Below are 12,916 nucleotides of genomic sequence, written 5' to 3'. Positions count from 1 at the left end.
GGGGGCCAGTGTTCTGCAGAATTTAGCTCCAACTTGCCTCAACACACCTGCCTGGATGTTTCAGGTGTACCTAGTAAGACCTTGATTAGCTGGTTCAGCTGTGTTTAATTAGGGTTGGAGCTAAACTCTTCAGGACACCGGCCCTCCAGGACCGAGTCTGGTGACCCCTGTTATAGATAGTTTGACATTGGAGATGGATAGAAACTTGTTCAGGATGAAAAAACAAGGTTTTTGTGTGCCTTGGATTATTTTGACCTCTTGACAATTCAGTGATATCACAAAAAACATGAACTCCTCAATAATTTTGAACCATGTCCTGCATTAAACTCTTTCTCCCCGTCTATCCAATGCAGTCCTATCTCTGTCTTGTCGGATGATGTAACGTCCTGCCAGCTGTAGGTCCCAGCTGTAGCGGGCGAGGATTTTTTGACATTCCTCACGAGAGCACTGAGTCATGTAATACAGCTGGTCTGTCTGATGATGTAAGGCAAACACAAAAGAATAAGTACAAGTAATGCAATGAATAAAGTGAAATGATTTCCTTTGAATGAACAATGGCTAATTCTCTATTACCTTAAGTTGCTGCTCTGCCCTCACAGGATTCCAGTCATTGCGATACAGAGCTTTCTTAACCTGCTCAATTGTCACTCCATGTACTGCCTCCTGAACCTAATGACCAATCAGCATTTAACATATTAGCAACAACATTAAAGAGGAATTATATTATTTACAAAAAGGTTATCCAAAAATTCAGCAAAAAAATGAAAAATTGTGAAATATTATAGAAATTTAAATGAACTGTTTTCTATATTAATCGGTGTTAAAATGCAATTTATTTCTGTGATAGCACAGCTGAAATTTTAGCAGCCATAACTTCAGCCTTCAGAATCACATGATCATTCAAAAATCAATCTAATATGCTGATTTGATGCTGAAGAAGCATTTCTTATTATTATCAATGCTGAAATCAGTTGTGCTGCTAAATATTTTTGTGGAAACTGTGATACATTTTTTCTTTGATAAAAAGTTAAAAAGAACACAATTTATTTAAATTTAGTTAACAAGGGGTGTAACAATATATTGTGTCAATATAACAATACAAAAATGTCTCAATAAGTATCATGGATAGTAATAAAATGAGATTTTGGAAGGTCACACATTTGAGCAAGTGACCATGTTTAATTATTATTAATAATAAATAAATAACAAACACATTATTTAATAATATACAATATTTAAAACTTTTAAAATTTATGTAGTCAGGGACAGAGTGCAGGCTTATTTAGCTATTTAACAAAATTCTGTATTTTTAGCTAAGCTGAATCATGAATATTTGTATTGCTTAGGGAATACAATTCATTTCGCTATTCTTTATGTAATACCTAATTAATAATAGCATTTTAATTAACAGTACTTTTTGTTAACTGTTTATCATATCTTAGAAGTAATATATTTTGTATTTAATTATAGTGAGTATGTGTTAAAGTATAGTGAGATCTGTGAACTGTGAAACAAGTGTATTGTTGCATGCCTAATCTTTACTGTCAATAAGGTGTCTTTGCTGAATAAAAGTACTTTTAAAAAATTATCTTATATATATATGTGTGTGTGTGTGTGTGTGTGTGTGTGTGTGTGTGTGTGTGTGTGTGTGTGTGTGTGTGTGTGTGTTTAAAGAAATCTACATACTTGCGCTATGACTGCTTCCTTGTCAACTTGTGGTGGATACCTCTCCTTTGCCTTCTCCCGCTCTCTTTCTTTCTCTTGCTCCTTCTCTTTCTCAGGGCCATCATCTAACTGAGGGCTTGATTTGGCTAGATGTGTCATCCTGGCAAGGTTACTATTCCCTAAACACTGCTGTTGTTGTTGGAACCGGAACTGTAGCTGTGAATGAGTTTGAGGGGCCCAGCCCCCTGGGTTTACTGGTCTCCGATCATGGATCATCATCTGGGGTTTGACGCATTTGAAGCCAGTGTTTGGTGGGCTGATGCATTTGAAACTGGGAGGTGGTGGCCGTGAAGGTGGGACAACAATGGCATCACTAAACCTACGTGGATCTTGCAATAAATTACTCTGCATGAGTCTGCGTGGATCAGGTCTCTGAGCTGCATTCCCACCAGCACCCTGACCTTTGTCCTGTGGAACACCAAGGACAGACTCAAGACTCCTTGACATGCCTGAGGATTGAGAGTAAGACAGAGAATGTGTTTAGAAAGATTATCACATGATCCTTCTGAAATCATTCTAATATGCTGATTTGGTGTTAAAAACAGTTGTGCAACTTAAATTGTTTGTGGAAATTGTGATCTCTCCCATTGTGTTATACACTTTTGGAAAACTCCTCTTTACTCGGAAAACTGAAGCCTGATTTGTTAATGTTTGTAGAGCTGCATGAACAAATAGCGCTTCTGCCCACCAAAAGGTGTAGGGCAGACTGTTACATAAGTAAACATTTCGTCAGAATTTTCTCCTTCACTGAAAAGATCATCTCCTCGGTTGACTCTGAAGAAGAAGCAGCAAGTAGAAGAGCCCCAGCATTAGGAAGACTCTCCTCTTTTGTGCCTTCTCCCCTGCGGCTTTCTGACGATCACAATAGCAAATTTCCTCTGCGTTGCTGCAAATGCCATTCTGCTTATGCGGCTCATGTAGGGCACCCCTGCACACTTCAGATGAGCACAGTGAGTGCACTGCTTGCTTGGGCCGCGCCCAAGCTGAGGCTGCGCTTACTGAGACAGACTGCTCTCACTACAAGAGCATGAGTTTTGCACTGCTTCCTGACGGATCCAGGCACCCTTTCCCCAATTAATTAACACGGGCTGGCATAGATAGCAAACTAGAAGTAAAAAGTGGTGCGCCCTCACCTCTGTTGATGGCGCTGAGAAAAATGGGATATGTGGCAAACTCCTCCGGAGGAGGAGGTGGTCACTGCACATCTCTACTCGTCTCTAACATATCTAACCAGTGCCCGTTTTCCCTGAAGTTCACAGTGAACTTACCAAGGTGTTGCACACCCCTTAATATGTGTGCATCCAGTCTTCTAATTTTGCTGCCTGTGGCTGAAAAAAATGCGATATGGCAAGGTCCCTGTCTGGAGGAGGTAGTCGCTGCACATCTCTGCCTGACAGCCAATGCTGTGTACCCGTCCAGGCCCAGCAGGTTCATTTCGGGCCTAATGGGCAGGGTTTATTCAGCAGCTGGCAAGGTTGGCTCAGCGCTTCACACAATGGTGGTGCTTCAGTGTATCAAGCCAAACTCCTCATAAGATTGGACGAGTCCAGCCCTTAAGGAGCTGTGCACAGCAACTGACCTGACTACCAAGGCTATTGCACAGGCAATTGTCGAAGCCATGGTGGTGTTAGAATGGCACCTTTGGCCAAATTTGATGGCAATCAAGGTAGCTTTCCTCAACTCCCGTTTCGCCTATGGGGTTATTCGGCCTCGCCATGTGCGTAGTTGCAAAGTGCTTTACTGCAGCACAGAAGTCGTTGCAGGTCACTTACCACTTCCTACCAAAGCGGTGCATCTTCATTGTCTCCAGCTCAGCCTCGGCCAAAATCAGAGCCTAGGACCTGACAGCGCCCTCAGATGGCTAAACGCAACCTTTTTATTGGCCCATACTTATAGGAGCCCTCATTGCAGGTGATCCGGGGATGGGCTTGCAGAGCGGCTTCCTTCTGCACTTGCTTATATGTTTCCCATAGTGTATAACGCAATGGGCGAGATCATTCAATTGGCAGTGCTCCATTTACGAACGTAACCTCGGTTTCCTGAGATAAGGGAATGAGCGTTGCATACGTTGCCGTATCAGTCAAAAGATTCTGACAAAATGGCACTCAGAGCTGACTTATATAGCAGTCAGCACTACCCCTTTTGGTTGTATGGGTAGTCGGCTCCTTGTAGTGATTTATGTAGGTTGTCGAATCAGGCTTCAGTATTCAGAGTAAACAGGAGTTTCCCCATAGTGTATAACACAAATCTTTTTCCCTTATCTCAGGGAACCGAAGTTACGTTAGTAACCGGAGCGTTTCTATTAGGATTCAGGATTCTTTGATGAATAGAAAGTTTAAAAACAGCATTTATTTGTAACAGAAATCTTCTGTAACAATGTAGAAGTCTTTACAGTCACTTTTGATCAAATTAATGCATCCTTTATGAATAAAAGCTGAAAAGTACACACACACAAAAAAGTCACATAAACAGTTACATTAGAGTGACATCCAACTGTTAAGTGAATTCAAACCTTTTAGTTTATATCTCTAGTCAAAATGTCACTCACTCTTCTATTCGTTCTAGGTTGCCCCAGCTGCGTGCTGGGTCAGTATCTCCATGGCCAGAGTGCTGTAGACTACCTTTAACAGGAGAAGAGATCAGAGTCGGACCAGATGCAGTAACTGCTGCTGTGAGAGCCGGGGCAGCCAATGTAGGGGAAAACCAGCCAACACTTAGAGTTCTCTGGTTTTGGCCCTTCCACTCACATATTTCCAGCCTACAACACAACAGAAGAGCATAAAAAAATACAGAAATCAAAGGAAAGGTATTTTTATAGTTTCTGAGGATCACCACAAAGCCCTATTTAGCATCTCTACTTGTAGTTTATAAATAAATTTAGATGGATAATCTACAGCACCTTTCTTTTTTGACAACTCTTGGTCGGCTTTAATATATGTGCTCTTAATTTACGCTCCGAAATTCAGTCTATTGTTAAATATTGCATTCAATCTGCTATTGCATGTTGCACATGCTAATTATTTTAATTCTATAAAATGTAATTTATATTTACATAAAACTGGACATTGTCATTTGTACCTAATCATTCTGAATCTGTTATTTTATTTTTAAGAGTGGTTTGCATGAACATAAATACACTAAGTTGATTGAAATTAAAGGTTGAGCTATGAATTGAATGCTACTAAGTCAAAGGGAGGGGAGACAAGTTAACAAGTACCCACAACCTTTATCAGAGTCAACAAAGATTTATTGGCAGGACTGTTAACAACTTTTAACAATGCCAAGGGTATAAGGTAAGGAAACAGACAATATAGAACATGTATAAATTAAAGTCAATTTAAAAAATAAGCAAAAATAAAGAGAGAAATAGAAGAAAGAACAATAAACTTTTTTTATTCTTTTTTTTTCTTGACTGTCCTCAAACCCCTGTCTTACCCATGATCTATTACAGTCACTAGATCATTCGCCTGTAGAGAGAGTTTTCTGGGCTCTGTGAAGTCTTTCATTGCACGAACCTCCATAGGCTGTGCCTGAAAAATAAATTAAAAAGAAAGAGAGAGAATTGTGAGAGAAAATACATTTGATGTGTATCATTCATTAATTATAGTACATGTACACAATTAACACACTGCACCAAGACTGGGAGAAACTGTCCTGGTTTTTGTTTAGCACAAGAGGTACACTATACTGTTCAGCAGTTTGGGGTCAGTAAGGTTTTTAACGTCTGAAAGGAGTCTCTTATGCTCACCAAAACTGCCTTTGTTTGATCAAAAATACAGTAAAAACAGCAATTTTATGAAATATTATTACAATGAAAATTGTAATTTATTTTTGCATTGGCAAAGCTGAGTTTTCAGCAGCCACTACTCCAATGTGAAAATTAATGAGATTAATAAGAGGCAGAGCTTTAAAACTGACCTCTGCTACCATGGTGGTGAGCTGTGAGAAGGTCGGTCGGTCAGCAGGACTGCAAGCCCAACATTTACGCATCACAGAATATAACTCCTGCGGACAATCTGGAGGCCTATCCAAACGCTCGCCTTCCCGTTCAATGCGATATAAAATCTATACAAAGCACAACATGTCACTTAGTCATCAAAGGAAATGTGCTTATTACAAATATAGTTCATAAACAGAACACAGCATTTTTCACCATTGTATTGCATCAAACCAGCATATATACCTGTCTGCCAGACAGCCCCAACCAGGGCTCCTCACAGTATGTGAACATTTCCCACAATGTGATACCAAACATCCAGACATCTGAAGCATGAGAGAAAGTACCTACACGCAAACTCTCAGGAGCACACCTATAGAAAGCAAGAAAGAGGCTGGAATTACTATCCTCGACCTAGCAAACAGGTAAGAGGTAAGAGATCATTTTTTCTACTTATACTTTGATTCATGGAATTGTATTCAGAATTCTGAAATAGCTCTTTCTGGTTCTTTAATCTAGATTTCTTACCATGCAAAGGGAATGCGCTTGTGTGCCGTCATGATATAGTGGTCTCTGTCCTGATCCAAGCCTCTCATCAGTCCAAAGTCTCCGATCTTCACAAGCTCTCTAGCAGCCAAGAGCACATTCCGGGCAGCGAGGTCTCTGTGGATGAAGCGTCTGGACTCTAGGTACTCCATACCTGCAGCAATCTGTGTGCTGAAGAGCCAGAGCCGCGAAAGAGGATAATCTCCCTGTCGTAGACGCAGTGTGTCATATAAAGAGCCAAGGGGAGCCAGCTCTGTCACCTAATAAAAAAGGAAGTTTAATTAGGTCATCCATCTTACCATAACCAGCACTGCAACAACATAAACAGCAACACTACTGTTCAAAACTACTGTTTTACCAAGGATTTTAACTCTTATACTCACCAAAGTTGCATTTATGTGATTAAAAATACAGTAAAACAGTAATATTGTGAAATATTATTGCAATTTAGTTAAAATGTTAGAAAGTTAACTCTTTTACTTTTCTAAAAAAATAATATTTATTTAGTATTTATTTAAATTAGAAGTCTTTTGTAACATTATAAGTGTCTTTACTGTCACTTTTAATCAATTTAATGCATCCCTGCTAAATAAAATGTATCTATTTTAAAATAAAGAGGTACTCACCCCAAACTTTTGAACAGTAGTGTACATCTTTAAACAACAACATGCTAATACAGTTTTATTTCACTCCAAAAAATAAATAAGCAACACTTCCAATTATTGCCAATGTATTGTATGCACCAAGGTCTTATAATTCAGACTAATATAAAATGCTTTTTGTTTTGAACTTTCTGCAAGTTACATTTGCAGCTTTCTTTATAAGTGAATTAGTGAATCACTGAATAAATCGATTTGTTCAAAAACATTAGTCTTTATGAGTGAGTCATTGAATGATTCATTCAACAGATTCGCTCAAATACACTGATACATTGAGGAACATGCAGTGGTTAATTCTGCTTTGTTTAAAAAGTATTTTCGTTAGTGGTGCACAAAAATACACAAAGTAAAAGGGCAATATTGTGTCTAAAATGTAAGTTACTAAATATTAACTTCTTGTTTATTGAACTGGTTTATAAAAGCCACGATCACACTCGCAATCATATTTTTGGTCTGAATATCAGCAAGACTGATACTCCTTTAATGAACAATAAAATAAATATGAAAAGGTAATAAGTAATTTATATTTATATGCACAGAAAATACAAAGAATTAGTTATTAGTGCAGAATATGCTCTTACAAAAAAAAGTTTAATTACCATTTTAAGAGGATGAGTAAGGACAACACCATACAGATGTATAATGTTGGGGTGGTCCAGAGACTGCATGGTCGTAACTTCCTGGAGGAATTCAGTCACCACTTCTCCATATCTGGCTGCGCCACCCCTCAGAGTTTTAACTGCTACAGGCAACTTAAAATAGGAAAACAAGACCATTAGTGTAGTATTTATTCCTATGTGTTTAAGCTTCTAGATAGAATAAAAAAAAGAACACACTTATATTTGGTTTAAAGCACTCACCACTCGTCCAGTAGGTGTTTGCCATTCTGCTTTCCTAACTACCCCAAAGGAACCTGAGCCTAGCCTGTCCCCAAAGATCAGTTCACTGTCCTGGATAAGACAGGGGAGTGCACGCCCTGGTTCTGGCCCCTGGCCTGACCCAACACCATTAAACTGCTCACGTCCCTCCGGAGTGCGACCACTGAAGGCCTAGTAAAAAAACAGACAGTGATGATCATAGGTAGGCTAAGTGAATGAATAAAAAGAGAGGGTATGTAAAGATGTGAAATACCTTAATCATCCACGACCGTGGTTGCATGTTGGTTTTGTAATGTCTGACGCCTTCCCATAATCGTCGCTGTCCTGTTGACAGAGAAAATTCACCAGAAAACAGCAATAAATACAAAGACACACTAATACACAAACCAAATTAAAAGCACTAAATTGTTATATTCATCATTAAGTACACAAAGAAAATCAAACAAAATAACATGATCTTCAAATAACAAACTGCTTTACAAGACAAACCTGGTTTACTAATGCCAATCTGTTCAAGATCTGCTTCTTTAACGTAGTTCAGGTGCTCAATACGTGTCACATTGAGTCCATCTCGCATCCTTAGGTAGAATCTCTCTAGCTGCACACTAGCAAGGAGCTGGTACAGCCACTGAGTGTCATGATCCATCATTATTAGACTGTCACACAGCAACTCTGAAAGACCAACATAGCAATGAAATTAGATCAGAAAATAACGTAAATTAAATCTGAACAATCTGAGACATTTGTTGTTTTTCATATATGGCCATTTTAAATTTTGATTCCATAGGAACTACTTAGAGTAGTGTGTCTTTTCTGAATAGACACTACATGGCTGTTCCTCACAATTCGAGTCCTCACTGGGTTGCTATGGATGCCTGTTGGGAATTTGCTGCAAGCCAGTGAGAAAACAAGAGACCTGAGCTGTGTTGAGAAAGCCCTCTTAAAGTGCATGGTACTCAAAATACTTAATTTTTTACTTTATTCAGTTTAGATTTACAGGGGTGGTGCACATAATTCTTTTTTTTTTTTTAATTGCCAGTTTAACTGTTAGAGATCATTTTCAACTATAGTTCAGCTGCACATGTGACCAACTACATAAAATATATACATGTTTATACGTTTCATGTTATTTTTACTACAGGTATAAAATGCAGAAATGAATATATACTGTACATGCTAACAAACAGTCTAAAACTCAAGGAAGCAGGAGACAAACCACTTTTTTTCAGTGGATGCCAATGAGGAGAGAGGTATGTTGCCAGCCACTTCAGGCATTTGATTAAAAGAGAATGATTTACCTGCTCTGCACGATTAAACTCATAAACCAATTATGCTATGAATGACCACTGAATAGCTCTCTGAAGTATACTAGCTTGTTTGTATTGGCATGGAAATCCCATTTTAACAGTTGCATACTGTATACACAAGTATGCAAAGCAAGATTTGGAGGATTTTGGAATGTGCAGCACAGAATAGATTTTTTTTTTTTGCCTGTGAAGCACTGTGTCATTGCCTTCACAAGTCCGTGAACCTCCCACTCCTATCAGCATGTGTACAAAGAGACAACTAGAAACTCTCTGCACTCTTGTGTTTACAGAACCATGACAACATAAAGACCAACTCAGACACATGACCTTTTAGTGAATAATCAGCCAGTATGCCTCAGAACAGACCACTCTAAAACTATGGGGGCTTGTCTGAGCAGGTAACCTGAGAGTATCAAAGTAAGATTCTCCAAGACGACACACCCAAAGTCCACACCCTGAATGACAAAAAGTAGACTCTGTGTGAAACTCAAGGCTATGAAGTTCAGTTGTCAAGGTCTATTCTGGACCAGATCTTACATTTGTAATAACTACAGGATTATTGCACTGAGTTGTTAATCAGAGCATGAGAAAGTAAAAAAATATCTTCAGAAGAGAGTGAAAGATTTTAGATTCATTTTCAGTTCTATCAGGTTGCGACTTTCAGGCTGGTTTTCCTCAAGCTGGCTTGTTTGATAAAGCCATGCATCTGTTAACATTTGATACAGTCTCCGATGAAACTGGGTGTGAACTGATGGATCAAACAGTTTCTAAAGCATTTTTTCTGCTTTTAAAGTCTTAAAAGCAGAAAACAGTGGCCTTTTACAAAGAGTTATAAATAAGTGTACACCCAGTGTATAGAAACCAATGACAGCTTCTGTTTGTCACATTTGTCAAAAGGCGTGACTTTAATCCTTCATGTATAAATAACTTTAGAAATGTGTCAAACATATGCAATTGACCTATGACCGGGAAGTTAGTCACAAACAATATGCAGGTCATTACTACATACTAATTTCCTAATTAACGGCACAGTAGCTACTAATTATTATATCAAAGTTATTTGAGAGATATCATGAGAGGTATAATGCTGCCTGCCAACTTAATATTCAGAATGAGTGTGGGACAATACATTTAAACTAATTTATTTGTCATTCATTTTTTTTCATAGCAGGAGATGGCAGTATGGGCCCTCATAAATAATACATTTTTCAATAAGGAGATGAAACGTTTTACAAAACTACATTTCAGCGTCATATGAAAAACAACCATTTCAACAAATATGAAAAAGGCCAATGAAACGGAAACTACCCAAATACTCACAGATACAGTAGGGAAAAAAACTGCGTAAAATTGTGGTCTATATACTGGAATATAAAATAATTATTACATACACTGACACAACTGAAAGTCTTTAATGCAGTTTTTATAACTCAACCATGACAGCTGATAAGGACGACTTTAGATACCTGGGCCCAGGTGAGTGTTTAAACTAAAGCATTACACCAAAGCGGAAATGACGCTTTTAAAAAGTAATTACATAGTAAATCGTTACTTTTGACCAACCATCCCTTGTGTTTAGACTCTCATTCACTTTGAATTAATATAGGCTACTGCTTTTTTCCATGCATCATTAACTTTTCTTTGCAGAATAAAAATGCTATTTGCAGTAAACAAAAGCTTATACTTACAAATAAACGCCCGACGGGTTTTTTTCTTTTCTTTTCGGGCAGTCAGATCACTTTCTTCAGCTCGTAAGTCAACTGCACTCCAAGTATAAACGGTTCATTATGAATAGTTCCTTTTCAGTGAGTTTCACGCATGTTTATTATAATCCGCCGTGCTAGAATATAGAAGCTAGTTTAAATAGTCCGTCTATCATTAATCTTTGGGTTATGAGTAGTGTTTTAAAATAGCCTGAAGACAGGTGTTTTATAGACTGCATCTGACGTCTTTCTGCGATTCCAAAGCATTCAGTCTGAGCTCTTTCTCACTCCGCCTCCTCGCATCCTCCGCCCTCTGCCCTCAACACCAACATTTCCCCTTAACCTCCTGCCGGATTTATGCCCTTTATTACATCATACTGTTGTTTTTTTCCTCCCCAAATTTGACAGTCATATGGATTTGGATGTTTAGGCTATCTTCTTTCTTTCCCCCTATTGTTTACCATGCTGGGCTCAAAAAGCTACTGATAGCCTACTTGATAGCCACATTGTTATTTGTATTCCCCATCATAAACATAAAATATTTTATTACTTCCTACTCTGTATAATGAATAATCCAAAACACTGTCTATTTGTATCTGCAACTGGCATTTTAATTAAATTATTATCTAAGTGGACAATATCACGATTTTCCAATTGCCTTTTGTTTTTGTTTTAAAAAAATACATTTTACTAAATAAATTATTTTAAACGTGGTGCATGTAGTGATATAGGTTAAAGGTAATATTCCACAGCAACAGGAAACGTGGGCTTATTTTCTTGTTATTGGTTTTGAAAAGTCGGAAGTGTTGAAATAAAGGACGTCAACAATTGTGACAAATGACAATAAATGGGCGTGAAAAGAAATTTGTAAATATTGTATTAGTACACTCAGTATGAAGGAACTCTCACAAATTACCTAAAGCCCTGCATCATTAGAAGCACTTGAAAACAGAGACTATTTTCCCCAGTGCACCTTTCAGTCATGACTTTCTGATCCTGTCTTTCCAGTTTGACTGGATATTTGTGGAATTTCGTCTTCTCACAAAGACACGCACACATATGCAAATGATCACGTGAAATCATGTATTAGATTACCCTTAGTCAACCAAAAAAATTACCCTTTGTGGGGGAACAAATTCACTTCCTGGTTATCTATTTATGATACTGTACATATCATAAATAACTATTGACTGTTAACTTAACAAAAATATTAATAAAATAAAATAAATAAATAAAAAGTGTAGGTGATTTTAACCATGGAAATGATAGCTGCATTGCATGGGAACATGCTTATTAAGCACTATATATTTATACCATTAACCAAATATTTTGCCAGAGAACAGTAATTTTATTTGAAAATAATCCAAATACACAAATAAAATCTTTGTATAAAGTAGTGAACCATTAGTATAATATAACGGATAGTAACAGCTGAGTTCTGAGAAATCCCATTAACTGTGAAAAGGTTGAGTCAACTGTGTGCTGCAATTGAAAGGCCTCATCATTTAGTCCAGACAAGTGCCATTTTTTAAATGAGTTCTTCCTTCCCATCACATTGTGACTTAGACCTAGAAATATGCAGCCTGTACTTAACCATATGTCAGAATTGAAACAGATAACAGATTAGAAAAAGACCACAAACAAAATGGATAAGTTGAGACAAGAGGATAGGATACATATAGGCTACCATATTTGAAATGAGAGACTACTAAATCCAACTCAGTTACTGAAAATCACATTTTTAATCTACTAAATATTTAAGTAAATACTACATACTTGATTTAGAAAAAACTAAATTAGTAATCATTTCTATAAGTTCCTTAATATTTCTCATTTTTAAGTTAATTTGCTTAAACCCCCTTTTTACATTTAAAGCTTGTTCTTCATCACACAGTTTGATCCAGTATTAGTATATTAATATGTTGCAAGTATCTTTGTTTGGGTGTTATTTTTAGTGCTTTGTTTTGTCACCATTAGTGATGGGAATCTTTTTAGGGATCTGGATCATTTGGCTCAGCTCAGCAACATTTTTCATATTTCTGGCTCCATACACCTTTCCGAAATACCATAATTTACATTATTTTTGGTATAAAACCCAAAAACCTAATTTACGTAAAAACACAAAACACTACCCAGATTGCACAGGTACGTCTACAAGATG

At 37.5% G+C, this 12,916-nt stretch overlaps 1 protein-coding gene across 1 annotated transcript; it reads right to left on the bottom strand.

The window, feature by feature from the left end:
• Positions 1-269: 269 nt before the first annotated feature.
• LOC109058004 (activated CDC42 kinase 1-like) lies at positions 270-11,081 on the bottom strand. The gene is made up of 13 exons (XM_042761365.1): positions 10,741-11,081; positions 8,235-8,417; positions 7,999-8,069; positions 7,728-7,916; positions 7,467-7,619; positions 6,191-6,468; positions 5,909-6,035; positions 5,644-5,790; positions 5,161-5,255; positions 4,274-4,483; positions 1,687-2,191; positions 574-669; positions 270-474 (listed from the first exon to the last, which is right to left on the bottom strand). Exons 2-13 carry the CDS (start codon positions 8,392-8,394, stop codon positions 322-324), a joined length of 2,184 nt encoding a protein of 727 aa, XP_042617299.1. The 5' UTR covers positions 8,395-8,417; positions 10,741-11,081; the 3' UTR covers positions 270-321.
• Positions 11,082-12,916: the final 1,835 nt, after the last annotated feature.

This window comes from Cyprinus carpio, chromosome A7, assembly GCF_018340385.1.
Source record: "Cyprinus carpio isolate SPL01 chromosome A7, ASM1834038v1, whole genome shotgun sequence".
NCBI classification, from domain to species: Eukaryota; Metazoa; Chordata; class Actinopteri; order Cypriniformes; family Cyprinidae; genus Cyprinus; species Cyprinus carpio.
Note: the sequence above shows the minus strand (reverse complement) of the source record. Positions and strands in the feature narration are given on the sequence as shown.

Coding starts and splice junctions, on each gene's coding strand:
- LOC109058004 (XM_042761365.1), bottom strand. CDS start 8,394: ATGATGGATCATGACACTCAGTGGCTGTACCAGCTCCTTGCTAGTGTG. Junction 7,917..7,998: donor CACGGTCGTGGATGATTAAG/GTATTTCACATC, acceptor TTTTTTTACTAG/GCCTTCAGTGGTCGCACTCC. Junction 4,484..5,160: donor GTGACTGTAATAGATCATGG/GTAAGACAGGGG, acceptor GTTGTGTTGTAG/GCTGGAAATATGTGAGTGGA.